Consider the following 18,812-nt stretch of genomic DNA (forward strand, 5'->3'; position numbering starts at 1 on the left):
GTTTTCCCTGAGGAAATCAGCTGTAATGGGAGAAGTCCCAAAGCTTGAGGAAGGTTGTGGCAAGCAGCATGGGAAAGTGGTTATTTTGTCCCCAAAGACATTGTCTGTGACAGTGTAGACACAGTTGATGTTTACAACATGTGGCAAGCAGGGCATGGGTGAGAGGCAGGGACTTACTTTGCTCAGCTTGATTGTGCTATATTTGTCCCAAAATCAGAGATATCCAAACCCACGCTTCTAGTTCTCATTGTTCCAGAGGGTGCTGATGTTCCCTGGTTAAAGCCCTTGGGAATGTGCTGAGTGAAGGGCTCCACTCTGCTCTGGCATTTGGCTGAGGCCAAGCTTGTGGAAATTGGGAGACAGACCAACTGGCACATCTCTGATGCTAAAGGATGGATTAGAGATCCTTGCTCTGATTATTGCATGCTATAAACACAGAGTGAGCAGGTGACACTAAACACGTGAGAAGGAGACAAACAAGGAGAAATAACTCTTTTTCTTTTTAAACAGTGGGATTTTATTACATATGAAAGCACAGTTAAAACATTTGCTGCAATCAATAACCACAAAATCATTTCTTTATGGATACATAGCATCAAAAACACACCCCTTTACTATGAAAAATATTCCCCTCTCCTAAAAGTCCGTCACCATTCATTGAAGAGATTTCTCTTCCCTTAAAAAATGAGTTTAGGTCTATGTACATCAGTGTCACTTGCACATACACTGACACATGCACAGGTTCCAGTGATAGAACCATTCAAAAGGTTCCCTACTCTTAAATTCTTCTCCACTTTTTTTTTCTAGGCACAGAGTGGTCCTTTTGTTTCTACTTTCCCTCTTCCTTGCTCTTGATTCCATTCCATGTCCAACACTGACATATTGTACTGCTTTTGTTTCTAAAATCTTTACTGTTTTAGAATATTTAATGCTTAACTAGAGGCATGACAGTAATTCCGTGCAGCCATTAAGGCTCTTCATACAGGTAAATGCAACCCCTCAGTGGTTGCTATCCCTGCAGGAGACATATATTGATACATTTTCCCTTTTAGACGAAGACAGAGCCATCCTGGTCACTGGTGTTCAGGGTTACGTCGCTGCACACCACACTTTCTGCATAACTAACTGAATGAGGGACCTGGTAGCGATGGCAGGGCCCACAGAAACATGGGAATGGACAGTACTTCGAGCAGACATGATAAATGTATTTCCTGAATTTTTCCCCAGCAAAGGCATAGATAAGAGGATTGAGACAACAGTGACTGAATGCAATGGTTTCAGTCAGGTGCATTGCGTAGTCCAATGACTTAATTTGGTTGCAATTTGTGAATAACTCATAGTGATTTAAAGTTTCTAGAAAAATCAGTACATTGTAGGGGGACCAAAACAGAAAGAACACCAGCACCACAATCAAGATCAGTTTTATGGCTCGTGCTTTTTTCTGATTTTTGCAGGACAGGAGGGTTTTGATGATCCCGCAGTAGCAATAGAATATGATACAGACCGGGATGAAAAAGCCAATGGTGTTCAGCTCCATATTGCAGAACACTGGCCAGAAGTTCTCCAGCTTCTCTGGGAAGACAGCCATGCAGTTATTTTCTACAAGCTGGGAGAACACAAAATGTGGCACTGACACTAAAACCGCTATTGCCCACACCCCGCAGGTTACAAGAAAGCCGTGCCTTACTGTTCTGGATTTCAGAGAGTAAGTTGCCCGGACAATGGCAAAGTACCTGTCAATGCTGATAACAGTGATAAAGAACATGCCCCCAAAGAAACCAATGTAATACAGTGAGGAAACAGCTGTACATGCCGTAGTCCCAAGGGTCCATCCACGGACGGTGTTGGACGCCCAGAATGGGAGGGAGATCACAAAGAGAAGGTCAGAGACCGCCAAGTTCAGGAGATAGATGTCAGTGATGCTTTTTTTATTGCCTTTCACAATGGCAAAAACCACCATTAGATTCCCTGTGAGGCCGAGAGCAAACACCACAATGTAAAATATCGGCAGAAATATTCTCCCAAAGTCTTGGATGTCGGTTTTATCGCAGAAGAAAGCATGTTCATCGTAAGTGTATTCAGCTGTGGTTTCTGTGTATGCTTCTGTCATGCTGAATTTGCTGGCTAAAGGCAAAAAAGAAAGAGTAAAGAAAATAACATTAGAGTGATCTATGTGCTGTGGTAAAATACTGAGGAACTGCACCGAGCACACTTTGGAATTTTGTCACTATTTATTTTAGTGAGGGTTGTACTACTGTGGAGCTGATGGTAGATATGTTATGACAAAAGCCCAGATTCTGCTGTTACAGGTACTTCACTGAAAATTAACTCTTTAGGATAAGAAAAAAATTAATGAGAATTTCAAGGGTTGTCACATAAGCCCCTACTTACTGGAGTGCAGCAGGAGCAGCAGCAAGCTGAGATCTGGCTGAGCTCATGTGGTGTGTGGTATGGGCTGCACCATGAGCAATGCAGGTGCTCTGCTACTCTGTGGGCAATGCTTGGCAGGAAACAATAGTTCACAAATAGATCAGATTCTGTGCCTGTCAACACCCCAGCAGCCCCATCTCCCCCTCTTGCTAACCCTGGGCTGGAAGGTGGCAAGACACCCAGTTTGGCCAGGCCTGAGCTGATGCTTGATGATAAGAGAGAAGCGAGTCTGCACTGGGACATTGCTGGCAGCAAGTGTATCTTTGATGAGGCTTTTTTAAAGATCATCCTATGATCAAAAGAAGAGAAAATATATTGACCCTTTTCCTCAAGCAACAAAACATCTCATGACTGCTCCTGCTCTGGCTGTGAGACTGGAGCTAGGAATTCACTTTGGCTGAATCCAAAGAGAGTATGGGGTGCAGGTGTGTGACCTCTGGGCTCACTGATCTGCACACTCAAAAAACCCAGAGAACCTGTCAATTCATCTACTCTCCTTTTGGATGTGGTGTTCAAGTCTCCACAAAGATTTCTGTTTGCAAGGAATCAAACATCCTATAGGAGTGCAGAGGTTGCTGTATTCAGTCTGCTCCCTCCCTGGCTGGGTAAAGAGCTTATAAGCATCCATTATTTGCTCTCACTGTAGGAGATAAAAGAAAGCGATACACTGTTCAGAAGCCCAGGGAGATGATACCATGGCCAAAGCAGGCTGTTAAAGCTGAGAATGAAAGAAAAGTGATAAGAAAACAGCGACTCATAACTACCCCTTGGCCACAGTGTCACCATCTTCTTACAGGAATGCCCCAGTGCCTGACCAGAAGGGACTCAGTTCAGTGACCATAGGCTGTCTCTAATAGAGGTGTCTACATTTCCTGTTAGTGGAAGATATAGTCAGTGCAGCCAACAATGAGCAGTGCATCTCATCCAATGCAGGTCAGGCCAAATCTGCTTTAAGACAAGACAGACTGCTTTCCAGACTGCTGACCACACTGATGAAATTTCTTTTCCCAAATATAAGGTGAGCATGGACACACTGCTCAGCAGGAGGTGCTGATGGTGTACAGCTACTCTGACTCCTGACACTTATAGCTAAGTGATTGGAATCCACATTTCACCAACAGCAATAGTTTTTATACCTTCTGTTTCAAATAACCCATGCGAGACTAAACACGAAATAAAGATGTCCTCAGGTGTGAGACAGTTTTCTATGACATGGTGGTAACTACAACACTCTTCCCCATGAGTAGCTACTGTGACCATACCATACCAACATTTTCTCCTAATGCTTCATTGCCAGAGCATCGTCTGTGGTGTAGACTGTGAAGTTCTGGACTATTATTTTGTAGAAATATCTTAAAGAAGGTATGTTTCTGTGCTAGTTGGAAATGCAAGCTCTCAATTTTAAAATATATATTTTATCTTAATGTTTAAACCCTAATGATTAGCACTGACAGACTTTAGAAAACATCGTTGTGGTTTGCACAGGAAAAGTGAGCTAGGAAACGCTGTCTCAGCACTGGTAGTTCTGGGGCATGGGCACGGTATGGGGAAAGCTGTTAGCAGCAGGCAGGCACACCCATGGGCAGAGCAGCTCTTGCAATATCTGTCCACTTGAACTGGGAGCTGAGTCCACCTTCAGAGTCTGTCCAGTCCCTGCCTGTCAGCCCAGTTCAATTCTCCAGCCTCTGGAGAGGAGGTATTTGACACCAGCAGAGTTAAAGGGATACAAAAGCTTAGATGCTGAGGTGGAAGCAGACAGCAATTGCAAACAAGATACTTATTTTCTACTGGTGAGATAAAGAAAGAGTTGCCATCTCTTTATCTGCCCAGTTGAGTTATACAGACATGAGCAAGAGACACCATATATAATCCCAATAACCCATCATTTTATGCCGTCCCATCCTGATTTCTTTCTTCCTATGCAGCAAAAGCACCAGGATACACCAAGTCTCCTGTGCCAGGTATGTGTCACTCTGTCACCCTCCCCAGCTCCTTTGTCACTGAGCTGTTACTGCACCCATCCGTGCAGCACCAGATCTCCACCTTTCTCTGTGGGCTCATGTGCTCCACAGCTGGCTCTTCACTGATGCAGCTGAGGGCTGGAGGAGTGACTGGCTGGGGCAGGAGCACCTGCCCTTGGAGAAGACACTGGGTTTGGTCAGCCTCAACAAGAGATGTCTCAAGAGGGATTTAGCAAGAAGGTGTAAAGGTGAAGCAGACAATTTTCCTCAGGCGGATAATATAGCAGTAGCCATAGGAAATCACTATTTAATGTTTTGAAAACAAATTTTTGCCATGATGGTGGTCAAACACCAGGACAGGTCTCCAGGGATGTTGTGAGATCTAATCTCTGGAGGTACTTGAAACTCAGCTGGCCCTGCTCTGTGCATGGGTTTGGGAGAGACCTCCAGAAGTCCTGTCCTATCCTTGTGACTGTGGCAATGCCTGACAGACATCATGCTGTTTCTGCAAAATATCTCAGCTTCTTCTCTGCCATGTCAGCTCCTGTTTCAGACATGTCATTCCTGGTGTAACAACCAGAAGTCTCATCAGACAAAGAGGTAAAAACTGATCAAAGCTTGCTCATACCCCCTTAATGCTTCTGCTAATTGTGCCATCATCCAGATGGGGCTGTTTGGTGGTGCTTGCCTTGACTGTGTTGTGTGAAATCCCTGCTCTGGAGAGAGGGAACCCACATTGCTTTACTCACCTCTCTAAGAACCTCAAGCTCTGCTGGTTTTTAATATGCTTGCTCCCTTAATTCATATCTAGAAAGGCAGCTTGTCTGCCTGGAGAGTTTCCATATGTGTCCATAGAAGTCACTGTGCCCTGTTGCACACAGGATATCATACATATAAGGAGATGCAGCTCCCACCAGGAGTTAGCCCTCAGGTCTGGCAGACTTCTGCACAGATTTCTGGACTGGCATTGCCTGGAGAGAAACCTGGGTGTGGGAATAGGCACCTTCTTCAATGGAGAACATTTGACCCAGATGTGCAGGAGAAACTCCTGGCCTTAGTGAAGTAAACAGAAATATTACTCGTGCTGGGATATTTCCTGAAATATCTTTTCAGTCAAGTAATCTCCTCTAGCTCACTGATGAGGACCATTTATTTCTACAGTAGCAAATTATTTCCTTTACCCTTGGATGGGTGTTTGTGGGGTCTGTGGTACCTACAACAATGGGAAGGGTAAGATTCTGTATTGCATGTCCAGGAGCAAGCAAGGACTGCAATTACCAAAATGACATTGGGGTTTGAATCTGCTGGAAGTCTGTGGCTTGTTTACCATCTAGCTCCTGGATTTCATATATCAGAAGTCATATTCTTCCACCACTACTCATCCTGCACAGGCAATGCCATCAGTACTGTTTGAATATTTAGCTCCTCTGATACCACCTGGCTCAGTTTAAACTGATGATACTCAGTAGGTGGGCTGCAAATTTCAAAAGGCTCCCAAAACCCAGCCCATGCCAGATAGGGATAATACGTTGAAATTATATTGCACCTTAAAGAGAAAAACTTAGATCTGACCATCCTCCATCCTTTCCTGTCAGGTATTCTCTATCAGCCTCTCAAAGTCCACTGCAGCACATGCTACAGGTTTCTCACCATCAGCTTCAACCCAATTTTCTCTTTTGTGCTTACAATAAATGTTCACCTAAAGGATGGAGTGAACTGAAGGGTGTAGAAGACACAGGAGGACTGCAAGGCTTTGAGGTTTCTCCACCAGATATTTTCCCTTGCTGACTATAAGAAATAGTAGATTCACTTCTGCTTCTCATGGCCACTTTTCTCTCTCTCCGGATTTCCCCATCAATTTTACACCCTACTCTTCACAAACACTTCTGCTCTTAATCATGTTTAGAGCTATGTCAAAGACCATAGTCTGCAAGACCAAGACCCCTGTTTCTCAACCCAGATATTCCCAACCACCATGTGCACCCCATGTAGTACACAAGGAAGTGAAATTGTGAGAGGTTTGCAAACTCCTCTAAGGAACAGAAATTGCATTTCAATCTCCAAACACTGGTATCAGGCTGGGTGACACCAGAGCAAATTCTCTTTATATATCTGATCTTTCCAGGTGTCATTCTTGGCACTCCAGCCAAGTGCCATGTTACAGGCTTTACAGCCAAAAAGAGGGAGATCTACCAGCAGTTTGCCTCCCTGTATGCTGCTCCTACCATCAAATTAAAAGAAGTGAAAAAAATTACCAAATCCAGACCTCTGCCAGAGGGTCACACTCCAGATTTGCACAATATGCTAATAAAGGTATTTCAGCCTCAGAAAGATATTCACAACTTAGTCAGCATTTCTGAGTGATGCTTACATGATTTTTTCATGCTAGCAGAAGTTTTCAGTGCACACTGAATAGCCCAATGAATCAACCAGCCCTGGGAAGCTGAAGGCTTTGTGAGAACCCCTGGGAAACCCTACAGGTATATGTATATCCCTTTTTCACCTTTAGATCTGAGCTGCCATCACCCTACCCAAATATAAATGCTCTTGCTTTTTTGCATTTGCAACTACACCCACCTGCTTCTTAACTGCTGGTGATTCTCAGTAAAAGCATAGGGATGACCTCAGGCACCTCCAGATGAAATGTTGTAGCTATGGTGGCACTTCTAACACACAAGAGAAAGAGATTAAAGGAAATAACCAGAACTGGGTGAGAGCTAGGAGGAGATGGCACTCTGGGTAAAATTTAACCAGCCTGGCCAAGCAGCTACTACAGAATCATTAGACTGCCACGGACACCTCTACCCACGGTTTAGATGATGCACCACCCAAAACTTAGGCTTACAGTTAATACATTAACCAGAGATGGGGCCCAGTTGTTAGTCCTGCACCCTGCTAGTTCCTGTAATTCAATTGGTTTATTTTTCAGAGCAGGGTGGTTCCATTCATAGGCAATGGCCTCTGGAGCTGGTTGGGGTTATGTTAGACAGCCAGGGTCAAAAGCAAGCCCATCCCACCAAATGCAGTTACTTTAAATCTTAAATTTCAGCCTTTCATTCAGTCCTGAAGTGGGGAGATGTTCTCCCTATTTCACCTCTACATGCAGACCTCTGAAAGTAGGAAGCAAGGTGAAAGGGCTGATCTAAACTAACCTTGAACTCAGGTAAAACAAATTTAAACAGTTAAGGGGCAGAGTGCTGCTAAGGCCAATCTGTGTGGCTTTATAGAAGAGGATTTTTAGTTTGGGCTTGCAAGGTTCAAAAAGGAGGATGTGTGAGTGAGTTGGAGCTCTGACTTGCACGGCATGCTTATTTGGTTAACACACATCTCCAGCCCAAAGCAGGACCAACAAAACAGTGCAATGAGATTTGAACTGGTTAGACATCTGATCTCAAAAGACGGACATCCATGGAGGAAGCCTTGCTGGACTAGGAATATTTCTTGTAAAATATCTGTAGAAATGGCATGCTGAAAGCCAAAAACTCTGTGGTGTTTTCATCATTGCTCTGAAAACACATTGGCCATGAGAGCTGGCAGGGGCACATGACAAAAGGGTTACAGGACTGGAGAGTGATTCAGACAGTCTGGGTAATCTGTGGCTTCCTAGATGATTCACATTGGCCCTAATGTAGCCAAATGTAACCAAAGCGACACGCTTGGGAGTTAAACAAATGGGCCGTGTCTCAATAGTGGGGCATATCCAAAAGGAAACTTGACTGCAAGAAAAGCTGATGCAACCCTCAGGCGTTAAAAGAGCTTCCAGATGGGACGGAACAAAAGAGGGATGACTTTACCATTGCAGAGTTTGATACAGGGGCTGCAGATATAATTTGGTAACACCTAATTTCACTTTTGCTTGTGTTAATAACCTTGCTAATTATTTGAGTGGGATTAGCCATCTATTACAGTGATGCAGGTAAATTCAAACCAGAAACATGCAAGACAGGAATAAGATTAACATTTTTAACAGCGAAAGGCTAATGATTGGAACAGACTTCATATAGGAAAAGGACATTTTTGCATCTCTGAAGGCCTTCACTTTGAAAGAAGGTATCAGTCTGGGAAATGGATTTAGGCCAGACATAGTGAAGGAGCTCAGCAGGAGGGTGCTGGGTTAAACCCTATGGCCCTTGATAGGCAGACCCAGTTGGGGCACAATTCTCTGAACAATCATGACTCTCTTCTGGTAATAAGTGACTGAAAAAGCTTAACTGTCCTCTCCCCAGCACTAGCTGGCTCAAATCTGGAATGTGACCCCTGGAAGGAGCAGGAGCTGCTGCTGGTTTTGGGTTAGCAGTGAGGCTATCATGATGGCTGTGGAAAGAAAGCAGCACAGTTTGGAGATGTTGTTATCAAATAGCCACTCAGTTGAAACCTGTGTGTTTTCCCACCCTAGCAGTTCTTTTTTCATTCCTCCCTAGCTTCTGACTGAGTGTGGAGTAATGCCACATGCTCAATGCCCCTCCAGTTCTTCCTCGGTGACTTTAAGGTGAGGAAATTCCTTTCTCTGGTGTTTCTTCTTTCTTCTGTCATTTATTCCCAGATCAACTGGACTATTTCTGTGGCCCACCAGAATTCTGCAAACCTAATAATTGCTTTTCAGTTTGGGTGATTAATTTATGGAGGCTTCCCCCAATAATTAGAGGATAAGTTTTTTAAAAGCAAGTAGTTCTCTGGTATGCTTTGTTATTGAGTTTTCCAATTCAAGGTGAAGTTGAAGGTGCAGAAACATGATGCTGAGGCTTTCAAAGAATTAGGCCACTTAAAGTGTCATAAGTAAATGACTCAGAAATAGAAGCAAATAAAACAACTGCTGATAAGAATATAACTGAATATTGCAGAGGCCTTGGATCCCTTTACAATGGTATTTAGGTCAAAGATATTTTAAAAAATGCCACTTCCCTGATCAAATTCTACAGTTTCTATACCAATACCACAAATTAAATTAGAAGCAGACACCACTAGTTGAAGATGAGAAGCATGTAAATCTACAACCTTAAAGCAATGTTTTTTGGTGCAAAAATACATTTGAAAAGATCAGACTCTGATCATGAAAGGCAGGAGGAGATAATATAGAGTCCAAAATCCCTGGAGTCTCTCTCACCTTAGCCTAGGGCATTATAGTTTTGGAAAGCACTTTCTCAATGATGCTCCATGCACACCTGGAGGTAACAGCACGTAACCAGAGCACAAGATTTATATTAGCCCATCACGTCAAAATTACATGTATTCATCATTTATAAAGAAAACACAAACTCATGGACTTTCTGCTGGATGTCTCTGCCAATGTCAAGGGCATCATCACCTTTCTTTCAGAGCAACAACAGAGGTATATATTTTGAACAAGATCTTGCCCTTGCTCCCTCCGTGCACTGGCCAGGCTGGTGGCCTCACTCAGGCTGTTTGCGCTACCACCACAGCAAAGCAGGCACAGGCCACTGAACCCAGATGTCCTGGGCACATCCTGCCCCCAGCAACATCCCCCTCAATTGCTGGTTTTGTTGCCCCACCAGAAAGACTTGCTGTGAGCCGGTTGGAAGGGAAAACTGCACCATAGCAGTGTGTGGTTTGCTGGGGCCAAGGAAAGCCCTGCCAAAGCCCTGGCGGCTCACTCCTGTCATTGCTGGTGTATTTATAGCAAAAGCTGAAGATTTCAGTGGTTTCAGCTCCTTCTCTCAGCACTGGGGAGGACAAAGCCCCTCCGAGGCTGACAGGGTGGACATGCAGGAGCCTTGGTGGCTGCACACTTAATGGAGCAGGGAAAAGGTTCATGTTTCAGGGCATGACCAAGTCTCTTGAGCACGTGAAGCTGTTTCAGAAATGACTTTACGCATTTAGGAAAGATGACCAGACAGTGTGACTCAGACTCCCACATTTCCCCAGCATGTTAAAACTGAGGTTCAAAAATCACTGAAATCGTTCTGAAATTTGCATCCATGTCTGTCAGGGTGGCCTTGATCCTATGACTAGAAGCAAGGGATCTCTGCAGAGCTTCTGCAGCCTGAGGTGGTTTCCCAGCAGTGCCCTGCTCCCAGGGGTCAGCCAGGGGATAGGAAATTAGGTATATGGTGACTACTGTTGTAGAGCAGTATTTATTTTGGTCCTCACAGAGGCTGGGGAGCACTTTAACTCAGCTGCTGAGAAGCAGTGGCAGAGCTGAGAAAGCAGGTGCCCTCCCAAGAGCTGCCCCCAGGGAACTGGGTGTTTGGGGCTGTCATCTGACAATGGTGACTGGATAGTGACTGTCAGGATCAGTTTTTTCTTGGAAAATTTATTTCACAGGTATTTCAACTAGCCTGTTAGTTCCCCTAATTGCCCTTTCTGCTTGCACGGTTGTTCAGACACTCAGTATCTATTTTTTTTTTTTTTTAATGTATAGCTGACCACTTTGCCAGTGTTTTCTCTTACCTGCTCTTCCTCAGTATTTATTTTTCTCCTCTTCTGAAGCAATGTTCAAATTCCTTTTGTATTTTCTGTTGAAGGGATAGCAAAAACAGATGATTATTTGTAGCTATGAGCACTGTTTGTACTCGTTTATGAGTACTGTTGGCTCCATCCTCTCACTGCCTTTATAATGGCATAAATTCGCTTCCTGCCCCCACACCCTTTTTGTGATTAATAATTTCACATTGCCTCAGCATCTCTGAAAAATCAGAGAAGGCTCTCTAGCAGTGGGAGATTTTTTAAATCATCTTCTCAATCATTTCAGAGAGCAAAGCACATTAGACTTTCTTGATTGTGTATGGATGAGATTTAAGTTCTGGAGTTCCCATCTCCTTCCTGGGAATATCAAGTTTTCTATGGGATTTACTCTCAATTTATTATGCATTGCCTTTTATCAAATTTAGCCTTTTCTTCTCCCGTTTGAATTTTTCTGCACTGCCTAGACTCTTTTTATTCATTGTAGTTGTCTTCTTTTATTCTGTCATCCAGTGCTCTGCCTCTGGCTGCACTGCCTGCACACAGGGCTTGCCACAACAGACCAGATTTTGGGAACCACTGTGCAGATCTGTGTTTATACCACACAAATACTTAGTGGGTTGCCACCACTATATTACCGAAATCTCTCACCCAAACCAGCAGACATCTTCATATAACATCTTTCCTGTGGAAAGCTGAGTCACAGAAAAACGTTATACAGAAAGTTAAGGGTTTTCAAATGTCTTTAATTTCCGTTGCTCTCTTGCTGGTCTGTCTGTATCAGATGTTTTCTATTGACTCTACCAAATTTTCTGCTTTGGGTTGTCGTTCAGTGTCAGTGATGTTTTGGATGTTGGTTCACTGACTAAAACTAGAAGCAAGCAATGCTAGTGAGTTGTGAAATCTCTGCAGACATCAAACAAAAAACTTCTAATGAAGTAGAAGGGCTGCATCTTCTTGTTCTGTCCTTCTAGTTAATGTTGCGCACTATCAGCATTTACTGACCTTGAAGATTTCTATCCAGGGTGAATATTCTTCCTACCACAAGATGTCACAAATAATTAGTGACCGAATAAAATTTATCTGCCCTGGTTCACTTCGTTAACAGAAATGCTTCCCTTTTTACTGTCACAATTTGTAAAGAGTACCCACATCACCTTTACCCAAATTAAATATTATTTAGGTTCCAAGCACAAAGCAGTGAAGAATTTCCTTAAGTTCATGAGATACCATTTTGTTTCATCTTGCTCTGTCAAATTACAGGAAAAATAGAATTGTGTCTTACCTTAATTCATAGCTGCATTGAAAACCAATGTTTTCTTCAAGCTGAGGCTGTTTGGATTTAAATGTACATTTCCTCTTCTCTAATGCTCATGAACATATTGGCTTCCTGGGCTGAGCTTCAGGGCTGAGCTAAGAAAGCACTGATGTGCTGTGCTTGGGTCCTGCTGGCTTCTTGTGAAATTGTGAAGCAGGACGCAGCCACTCAGAGGGGCAGAAGTACTTACAGGGGACAGGACTTGCATAGAGACAGAAATGCCTGAGGTGCCACGACAGCATGTCAAAGCTGTCACCCCCTTAGTTTCCCCCATTCTTTGCAGAATAAGTCATTTTTCGCTAAGACACAGTACAGTGTGTAGAAATGCAAGTTTGGTAAAACAGCAGGAGCCTAGAGCTGTGAGGATGCAGGAAGAAGCACAGAGGAATGCAGGTATGGGATGTTAGAAGAAGGAGCACAGGCTGGCACTGGGGAGCCCCGCAGGTCTACACAACTCACCGATGGTCAGTTAAAAAAATGTGGATCTGGAGCTAGCAAAATTGGGATAATGGTAACAGAGAGAACAAAGTATCTAACATACATAAGGGGCACTGCCTATAGTAGGTTGTGTATAGACCAGTGAAGAAAGAAGAAAGTATAAAGGCATGCTGGAAAGCACAAAAAAGCAATCCAAAGTAAATCCTAGAAAAAGACAGAAGGAAAATCAAGGTAAACATTGCACTCATCTCAGGGAAGAACTGGAGGTGCTGACAGCTCAGTCTGACACCTCACTTCACCACAACCATCAGCTGTAGGACCCAAAGGAGCAGAGAAAGAGTGAGGATAACACCAGGAAAACGGATAGAAACTGTGTCTTGAAAAAATTTGAACTGCGATAGTGTTTTTGTTTCTCCGTAGCCATCAGATTTAAACTGATAACAATTGGAGCCTTGAGAATGCCATTGCACTCACAACAAATTCTTGGCCCTACCTATGCATACATTGTGCCCACTCTTTGCCTGTAAACAAGATTTTAAGAATAACATTTCTCTACAGCCCAGAACCAGGGGAGTCTGAGGGTTTAAAATATTGGGATGTTCATTAATCAAGGACCCTTCTTGGCCCCTGACCCAAGCATCCTGCTCAGGGTTGCACTATGAGTGAGCACAACTGGGATGCTGTGAAGCACACTGCCAGGCACCACTGGGGCACAGAAAGCAGTTCCTCTGGGGTGGAACCAGGCAGGAGGCTGTGCAGTGGGGTGTGTTGTGAGAAACAGACACCACATCCAGTTGGCTGCTGTACCAATACCGAGGCCCTCCAGGACACAAGGAATGTGGTTCTGGAAAGACCTCCAGGTACTCTGCCTCAAATGTCAAGGGAGATTAAAATGCCTTCTGCCCAAAGGCAGAGTTCTGCTGTCTTCAGGCAGATGGACCTTGGTGGGATTTTGGGGGTGGAGAGTATCTTCCAGGCTGCCTCAGCTGTTGCTTGTGGATTGGTTAGCAAGTTGCCAGGCAAACACCTTCATATAAGTTCAGTTCTGGTACTTCTGCCAATTACATTTTGGGGTTTTTATTATGTTATGATTTATCTAGCAAATGTTACATCCCCAACAGCTACAAGCAATGTAATTGAGGTCAAACCACGGGCCTCCAACATCAGCCAAATTACGCAAGTGATGTCAGCCAGATGGGCCAGGACAAGCACCTGTGGAAATAATTAGGGAACTGACTCCTGGATGGGTGCTAGCCAGGGACAGCAAAGATACACTGCTGGAAATAAAGTTTAAAGTGTAGGGAATTATAAAGGGCCAAAGCAGTGTACTTCCAAAACTCATCTTTTTCTGACAAGTGCCAGCAGACCCATCCTACCCATTCTTTAAAAACAGATGTAAAGCACTCTGCACTGTTTTCAGGACAACATCAAAAAGCTGGTTTCTCCTCACACCCTGAAAGCAGGATCTATGACTGCCAAAATGATGAACTTTTAACTTGCAGAAAGGTAATTTCTGGTAGATGGTACTAAGGAAACATTCTCATTGTGTGAGAACCATGAGATTCAGAAAGTTGAAAGAAGGCTTCTTCCATGCCACTGATAGTCTGATACTATCAGAGCAGAACTGCCCTGCCTGTAGAGGTGCTGTTGTCTCCCATGTTCTCATGGTGATGATGAAGGGCTCCACCCCCACCTCCCTCAGCCTTATAAAGAAGGCACAGATAGACCAGTAGGAGCTTCCCTACTGGGAACCTGCACATGCCAAGCTGCTTTGCTGCTGATCTGTAAAACGTGGGCAAAACCCAGACAGACATGGACACTCTCACCCTGGTGGGCACCCGCTCCTGGGTCACCAATACTCAGCATCTCTGCTGTAGACCTGTGCAGGTAAAATCCTTGAGAAGGGGGGTCAGGACTTCCCACATGTAACAGCAGGAGAGGCTGTCCCAGGTGTTGCTTACCCCCAAGTAGAAAGAACCTCCTAAGAACAGGGTTTTCTTGAAGGTGGTCATCAACCTCTTCCTCCTGTGTTGCCCAGAATTTAACTGGAACCGAGAACAGAGCAGACTATTACTCTCAAAAGGAAATGAGGTTTGTCAAATTTAACCCACACAAGTTTTATCTGGAGACTTCAATTAAAGAGAAACCAAGTCAAGTTGACTTACAAAGATCCTGGAAGACAGAAAAGGCTTTCTGCTGTATTCTGCTGTGAGCGGTAAACCTAGATAAGTGTGCTACTCATTATAATGGTGTGCACTTGTATGCAGCATAGACAGGTGTGAAACTAACACTACCTGAAAGACAACTGCCACATCAACCATATCTCTGCTCTCCATCTTCAGCCTCTGGTATTGAGGCCAGCTCATGAATAAAAAATTTTGAGGAAGCTGCTGAAAAGACTTTCATTCTGGCTCCTGCATGATGGAGGAAAACATCTTTTGTTTCTCCGAGCTAAAACAAAAAAATACATTGCATCCCTTGTAACCAGAGAGATTTTCCTGGGAATGCCTAGGTACAGTGTGCTGCTTTCCCAACTAGGAGGCATACAATGATTTTACAGGAAGAAATCAAGAGTAAGGGAGGTATGTGCAGGGACACTGTGGATAAAGGGGGGCAAACCCCCTGTTCTTTTTATTCCATCTCTCTATGATTGGCCTTCCAAATGTGAAAACTCATTTCTCTCAGTATCTGGGGAGAGTTGAGGTACTTCTACACCACTGGCATCTCCTCCTGCTCTGTGGCCAGGCTGCCAGGTCAGCTGGGGAAGCTGGGTTTTGCACGGCATCACTGGGAAGTTCAAGTTTTGTGGACTAAAGCAATTGGCAAAGAAATGTCAAGCCTGAAGGATCAAAATGCTGTTCTCCCCAGCACACTCTGCTTTTGCTGCCATGGAGGAAAGCCTGACAGTTGTGATTTTCTATGAAAAGAAGCTCTCTTGGTTCTCAAGAGTTTCACTGGAGTCCTCTCTGCAGGGCCAACGGGGAACAGTAGTGGTCTGGGGGTACCTGTTCCATCCTCCCAGCATGGAGCCCCTGAGTCCCACAGGAGTTCTGGGGTGCAGAGCTGCCCTACATGGCTCAGCAGCATGACACACATCATTGCCATGACTGCACTGACCCCTGCTGGACACTTTTTCTCTTAATTTCTCCTAAACTCTCATCTTTCCTGTCAGCTGGGTAGAGGCGCTTCTGGAGCTGCATCCCTGCCACACCGGCATCCTGTTCCTCCCCTGCTATCCTGCAGCAGAGCCCACCCGACAGCTTTTGGTGCAGATGTGAGCACCAGCTGCTCACACACAGACACACATAAAAATCATAGAAATCATTTCCGTACCTCACCTCTGAGAGAAAACTCAGCAGAAAGAGCCTCATCCCTTCATGTCATGTTCTGCAGAGATGCAAGAAGACAACTGAGCTCTGGTGTCTTTCCAGCCACCAGTGGGAGAGGCATTTATTCTAGAGGCATTATTCATTAAAAAGGTGGGGATGCAGAAATTACCCAGCGTGAGGAAGAGAGAAGTTATGTCTAGGGATGAAAATGTTTCATCCTGAGGCCTGGTGAAGGGAAGAGCCACAGAAAGATGAAGGTTTGCACAGTTTCACATCCATTCCCTCTCAGGCTCATCCAGGCAGGAGGAATGGCTGCAGAACCACACTCCAGCAAGCTGCTGTTCAAAACGCTGAATAGAGAAATGTCTTTCCTCCCTCCTTCCCTCCTTCCCTCCTCCCCCTCCCCTCTCTTTCCCTTGTGCTGCTTGTGAGAGCTGGAGGTGTTTAGTACACCTGCATCAGCACCACCCCTCTCTCTCCAGGGCTGCAGCTGAGTGCATATCATGGCAGTGTGGTGCTGGGGACACCAAGATGTGCAGGGATGGTGGTGCAAGATGTGCACGGGTACAGAGACATGTGCAGAGGAGAGTGGAAATGCTGCCTGCCTTGCAGTGAGCATGGACAAAAGACCCAAGGAAACCACCCAACATTGGTGAATGCCCAGCTGGATAACTGAGCATTAGGGAACAAGACTCATTTCCTCTACTCCTTGTTGTATAGGAAAGGCACTGCCTTTTGGCAGTTTGCAAACATTTTGCTGGTTTGCAAACATTTCTTGCTACATAGATCTCTTTACCTCGCTGAGTGCTGCAGTCAAGGCTGGTGCTGATTCAAACACCAAGGGCAGTCAATACTTTTGCAATGTTCTCACAGCCTATGTTAGGCCAGGGCTGTGTCCTTCCTTTTTTCCTTCTGTCCATCCTCATATTCTGCACACACATTCACACCTCTGAACTCGGGCATGTGGAGGGTCAAAGAGACTGCACAACCTCCAAGGGTTCCAGGTGAAGAAGGAGATTAATGCCTTGGCAATGCAGACCTGCATGCACATGTTACACATTCATTAATGTTGTAGTGGGAACTCTGCCTGGATAGTGGAGTATAGTGAGAAAAACCCATTTTCTGGGGTGACACAGCAGACACTGCTGTTTGCTTGGTGGCACTTCTTTCTTGCATCGAGCTCATCCAACAGGGTAAGTGTGATCCAGCTGCTGACACCAGCATTACACTGGTGGCACTGAGTGCTGGAAAACACAGCAGACCCACAGGGACAGCTGATGGCCACTGGACAAGAGCAGTGCGGAGTCAGAACGAGGCCCCAGCAGACACACGTGTCAGCAGCGGCTGTAGGAAACAAATCAGTGCTATTCTGAGGTGGGGATTTCTGTGACCTGTCCCTGTACATTTTGACATTTCAGCTAAGTCAGCAGAAACATAAATTTACCTAGAGCAGAAGCACACTGCTCAGAAGTCGTGCGTCAAAACTGACGCACTACAGTAGCAACTTTGCTTTGCCCAGTATTACTTGCTGCCTTTAAGGGACATTAACATTTAAGGTATTTTAACCAAATAAGAGTAGCAGCCCACACCTTACAGTTAAACCTGACGTATTCAGATGAAGATTATAATTATCTTTCAATTTCCCCAACTATTTTTACATCTGGACAGAATACCTAAAGCCATGGGGTTTTTTTGTCTGTCATGATCCTTTCTAGATCCTCTTCTGGCACAGTTAATAATTTCCATGCTGCTTCATAACTGGTATACATACATATGTATGTATATATAGTAAGTGTTTTCAAGAGTCTGAAAATAAAACTGGATTATCCTGGACATGATACAATTAACTTGGGGAGTTGGGCTTGGGGAGTTTTATGTATGCTGATGTAGGCCCATCCCTGTGCAGGGGCATCCTTCAGCTAAAAGAAGAGCGGGACACAAATATCCTTCATTAATCTTTCTTTTCCCTCTCCTTGAAGTTTTTCCTGGTTCTGCCCTCCAGGTGTAGCTGGATGTCACCACAGCAGAGGTAGGCAGAGTTGTGCTGCTGGCTGGCAGGGCTCCTCCAGAAGGCACCGAGTCCGTCCTATCCTCATCCCCAGACTGCATGCACTGGCCTGAGCAAGTGATCAGAAGTCCAGAGATTCTGCCAAGAATTTAATAAGTTTGTCTCCATGTTGCCTTGGGAAGGAGGCTTCAGCATAATCTGGCTTCAGCCAGATTTTTCTGGCTTCAGCCAGAAAAAGCCAGATATGGACTAGTTTTTTACTCCAGGATACTGTTTTGGGACAAGAGACTATGGTTACTAGTGCTAACATGGTAGTCCTGCAGCTCAGAGCTGAGAAGAGGAAAAATTTGTGAGGTCCCACTTCACACAGTTTTCTGAGGGATCTAGCAACATCATAAGCTGGCAGATCCTCATACATCCCACTTTTTGCTGCTGTAGTTCAACAGCATGGTCCTTAAACATGCCCATGCAACTGCTGCACGTTTGCAGAGTGTGGCAAGTGATGAGCACCCCTGACACCACTGCAAGGCTCCAGCCTGTCAAGGCCTTTCCATCTAGACATTCAGAGAGTGTTGTGAGTGGCATCAGACAAAGTCTCCATCTTTCTAAGAGGCCCTCTGTAGAAGGAACCCTCTGGTGCAAGTAACGTCAATAGATCAAAATAAAACAAGTATGTACTTCAGGTTTAAGCGTGAATGTGGGTAACAGTTACTCTGGTCTGTTTTAGGATAGTGTGCTGAAGCCAGAAGAAGAATATATGTGATGGTTTCATGTGACAACATCATCCTAAATCCTCTTTAACCTGCATCATCTCAGCAAAAAGAAAAAGCAAGATCAGGATATGAAGGTAAGCAGCAGACATGAGCAGGAAGAATACAACACTTGTGGTGGAACACCTGTGGGTGGGT

The 18,812-nt window shown here is 44.7% G+C and overlaps 1 protein-coding gene across 3 annotated transcripts; it reads right to left on the minus strand.

Moving 5' to 3' along the window:
- Positions 1–544: 544 nt before the first annotated feature.
- Positions 545–14,597, minus strand: LOC310916631 (CX3C chemokine receptor 1-like). 3 transcript variants are annotated; one of them, XM_083874311.1, is made up of 3 exons: positions 14,529–14,597; positions 10,800–10,864; positions 545–2,124 (listed from the first exon to the last, which is right to left on the minus strand). In XM_083874311.1, the coding sequence occupies exon 3, from the start codon at positions 2,108–2,110 to the stop codon at positions 1,049–1,051; it is 1,062 nt and encodes a 353-aa protein (XP_083730437.1). In that variant the 5' UTR covers positions 2,111–2,124; positions 10,800–10,864; positions 14,529–14,597; the 3' UTR covers positions 545–1,048. The 3 variants fall into 3 exon arrangements, with proteins under 3 accessions (XP_083730437.1, XP_083730436.1, XP_083730438.1); XM_083874310.1 differs by lacking the exon at positions 14,529–14,597 and adding an exon at positions 12,097–12,264; XM_083874312.1 differs by lacking the exons at positions 10,800–10,864; positions 14,529–14,597 and adding an exon at positions 9,496–9,556.
- Positions 14,598–18,812: the final 4,215 nt, after the last annotated feature.

This window comes from Zosterops lateralis, assembly GCF_965231275.1.
Source record: "Zosterops lateralis genome assembly, chromosome: 1".
NCBI lineage: Eukaryota > Metazoa > Chordata > Aves > Passeriformes > Zosteropidae > Zosterops > Zosterops lateralis.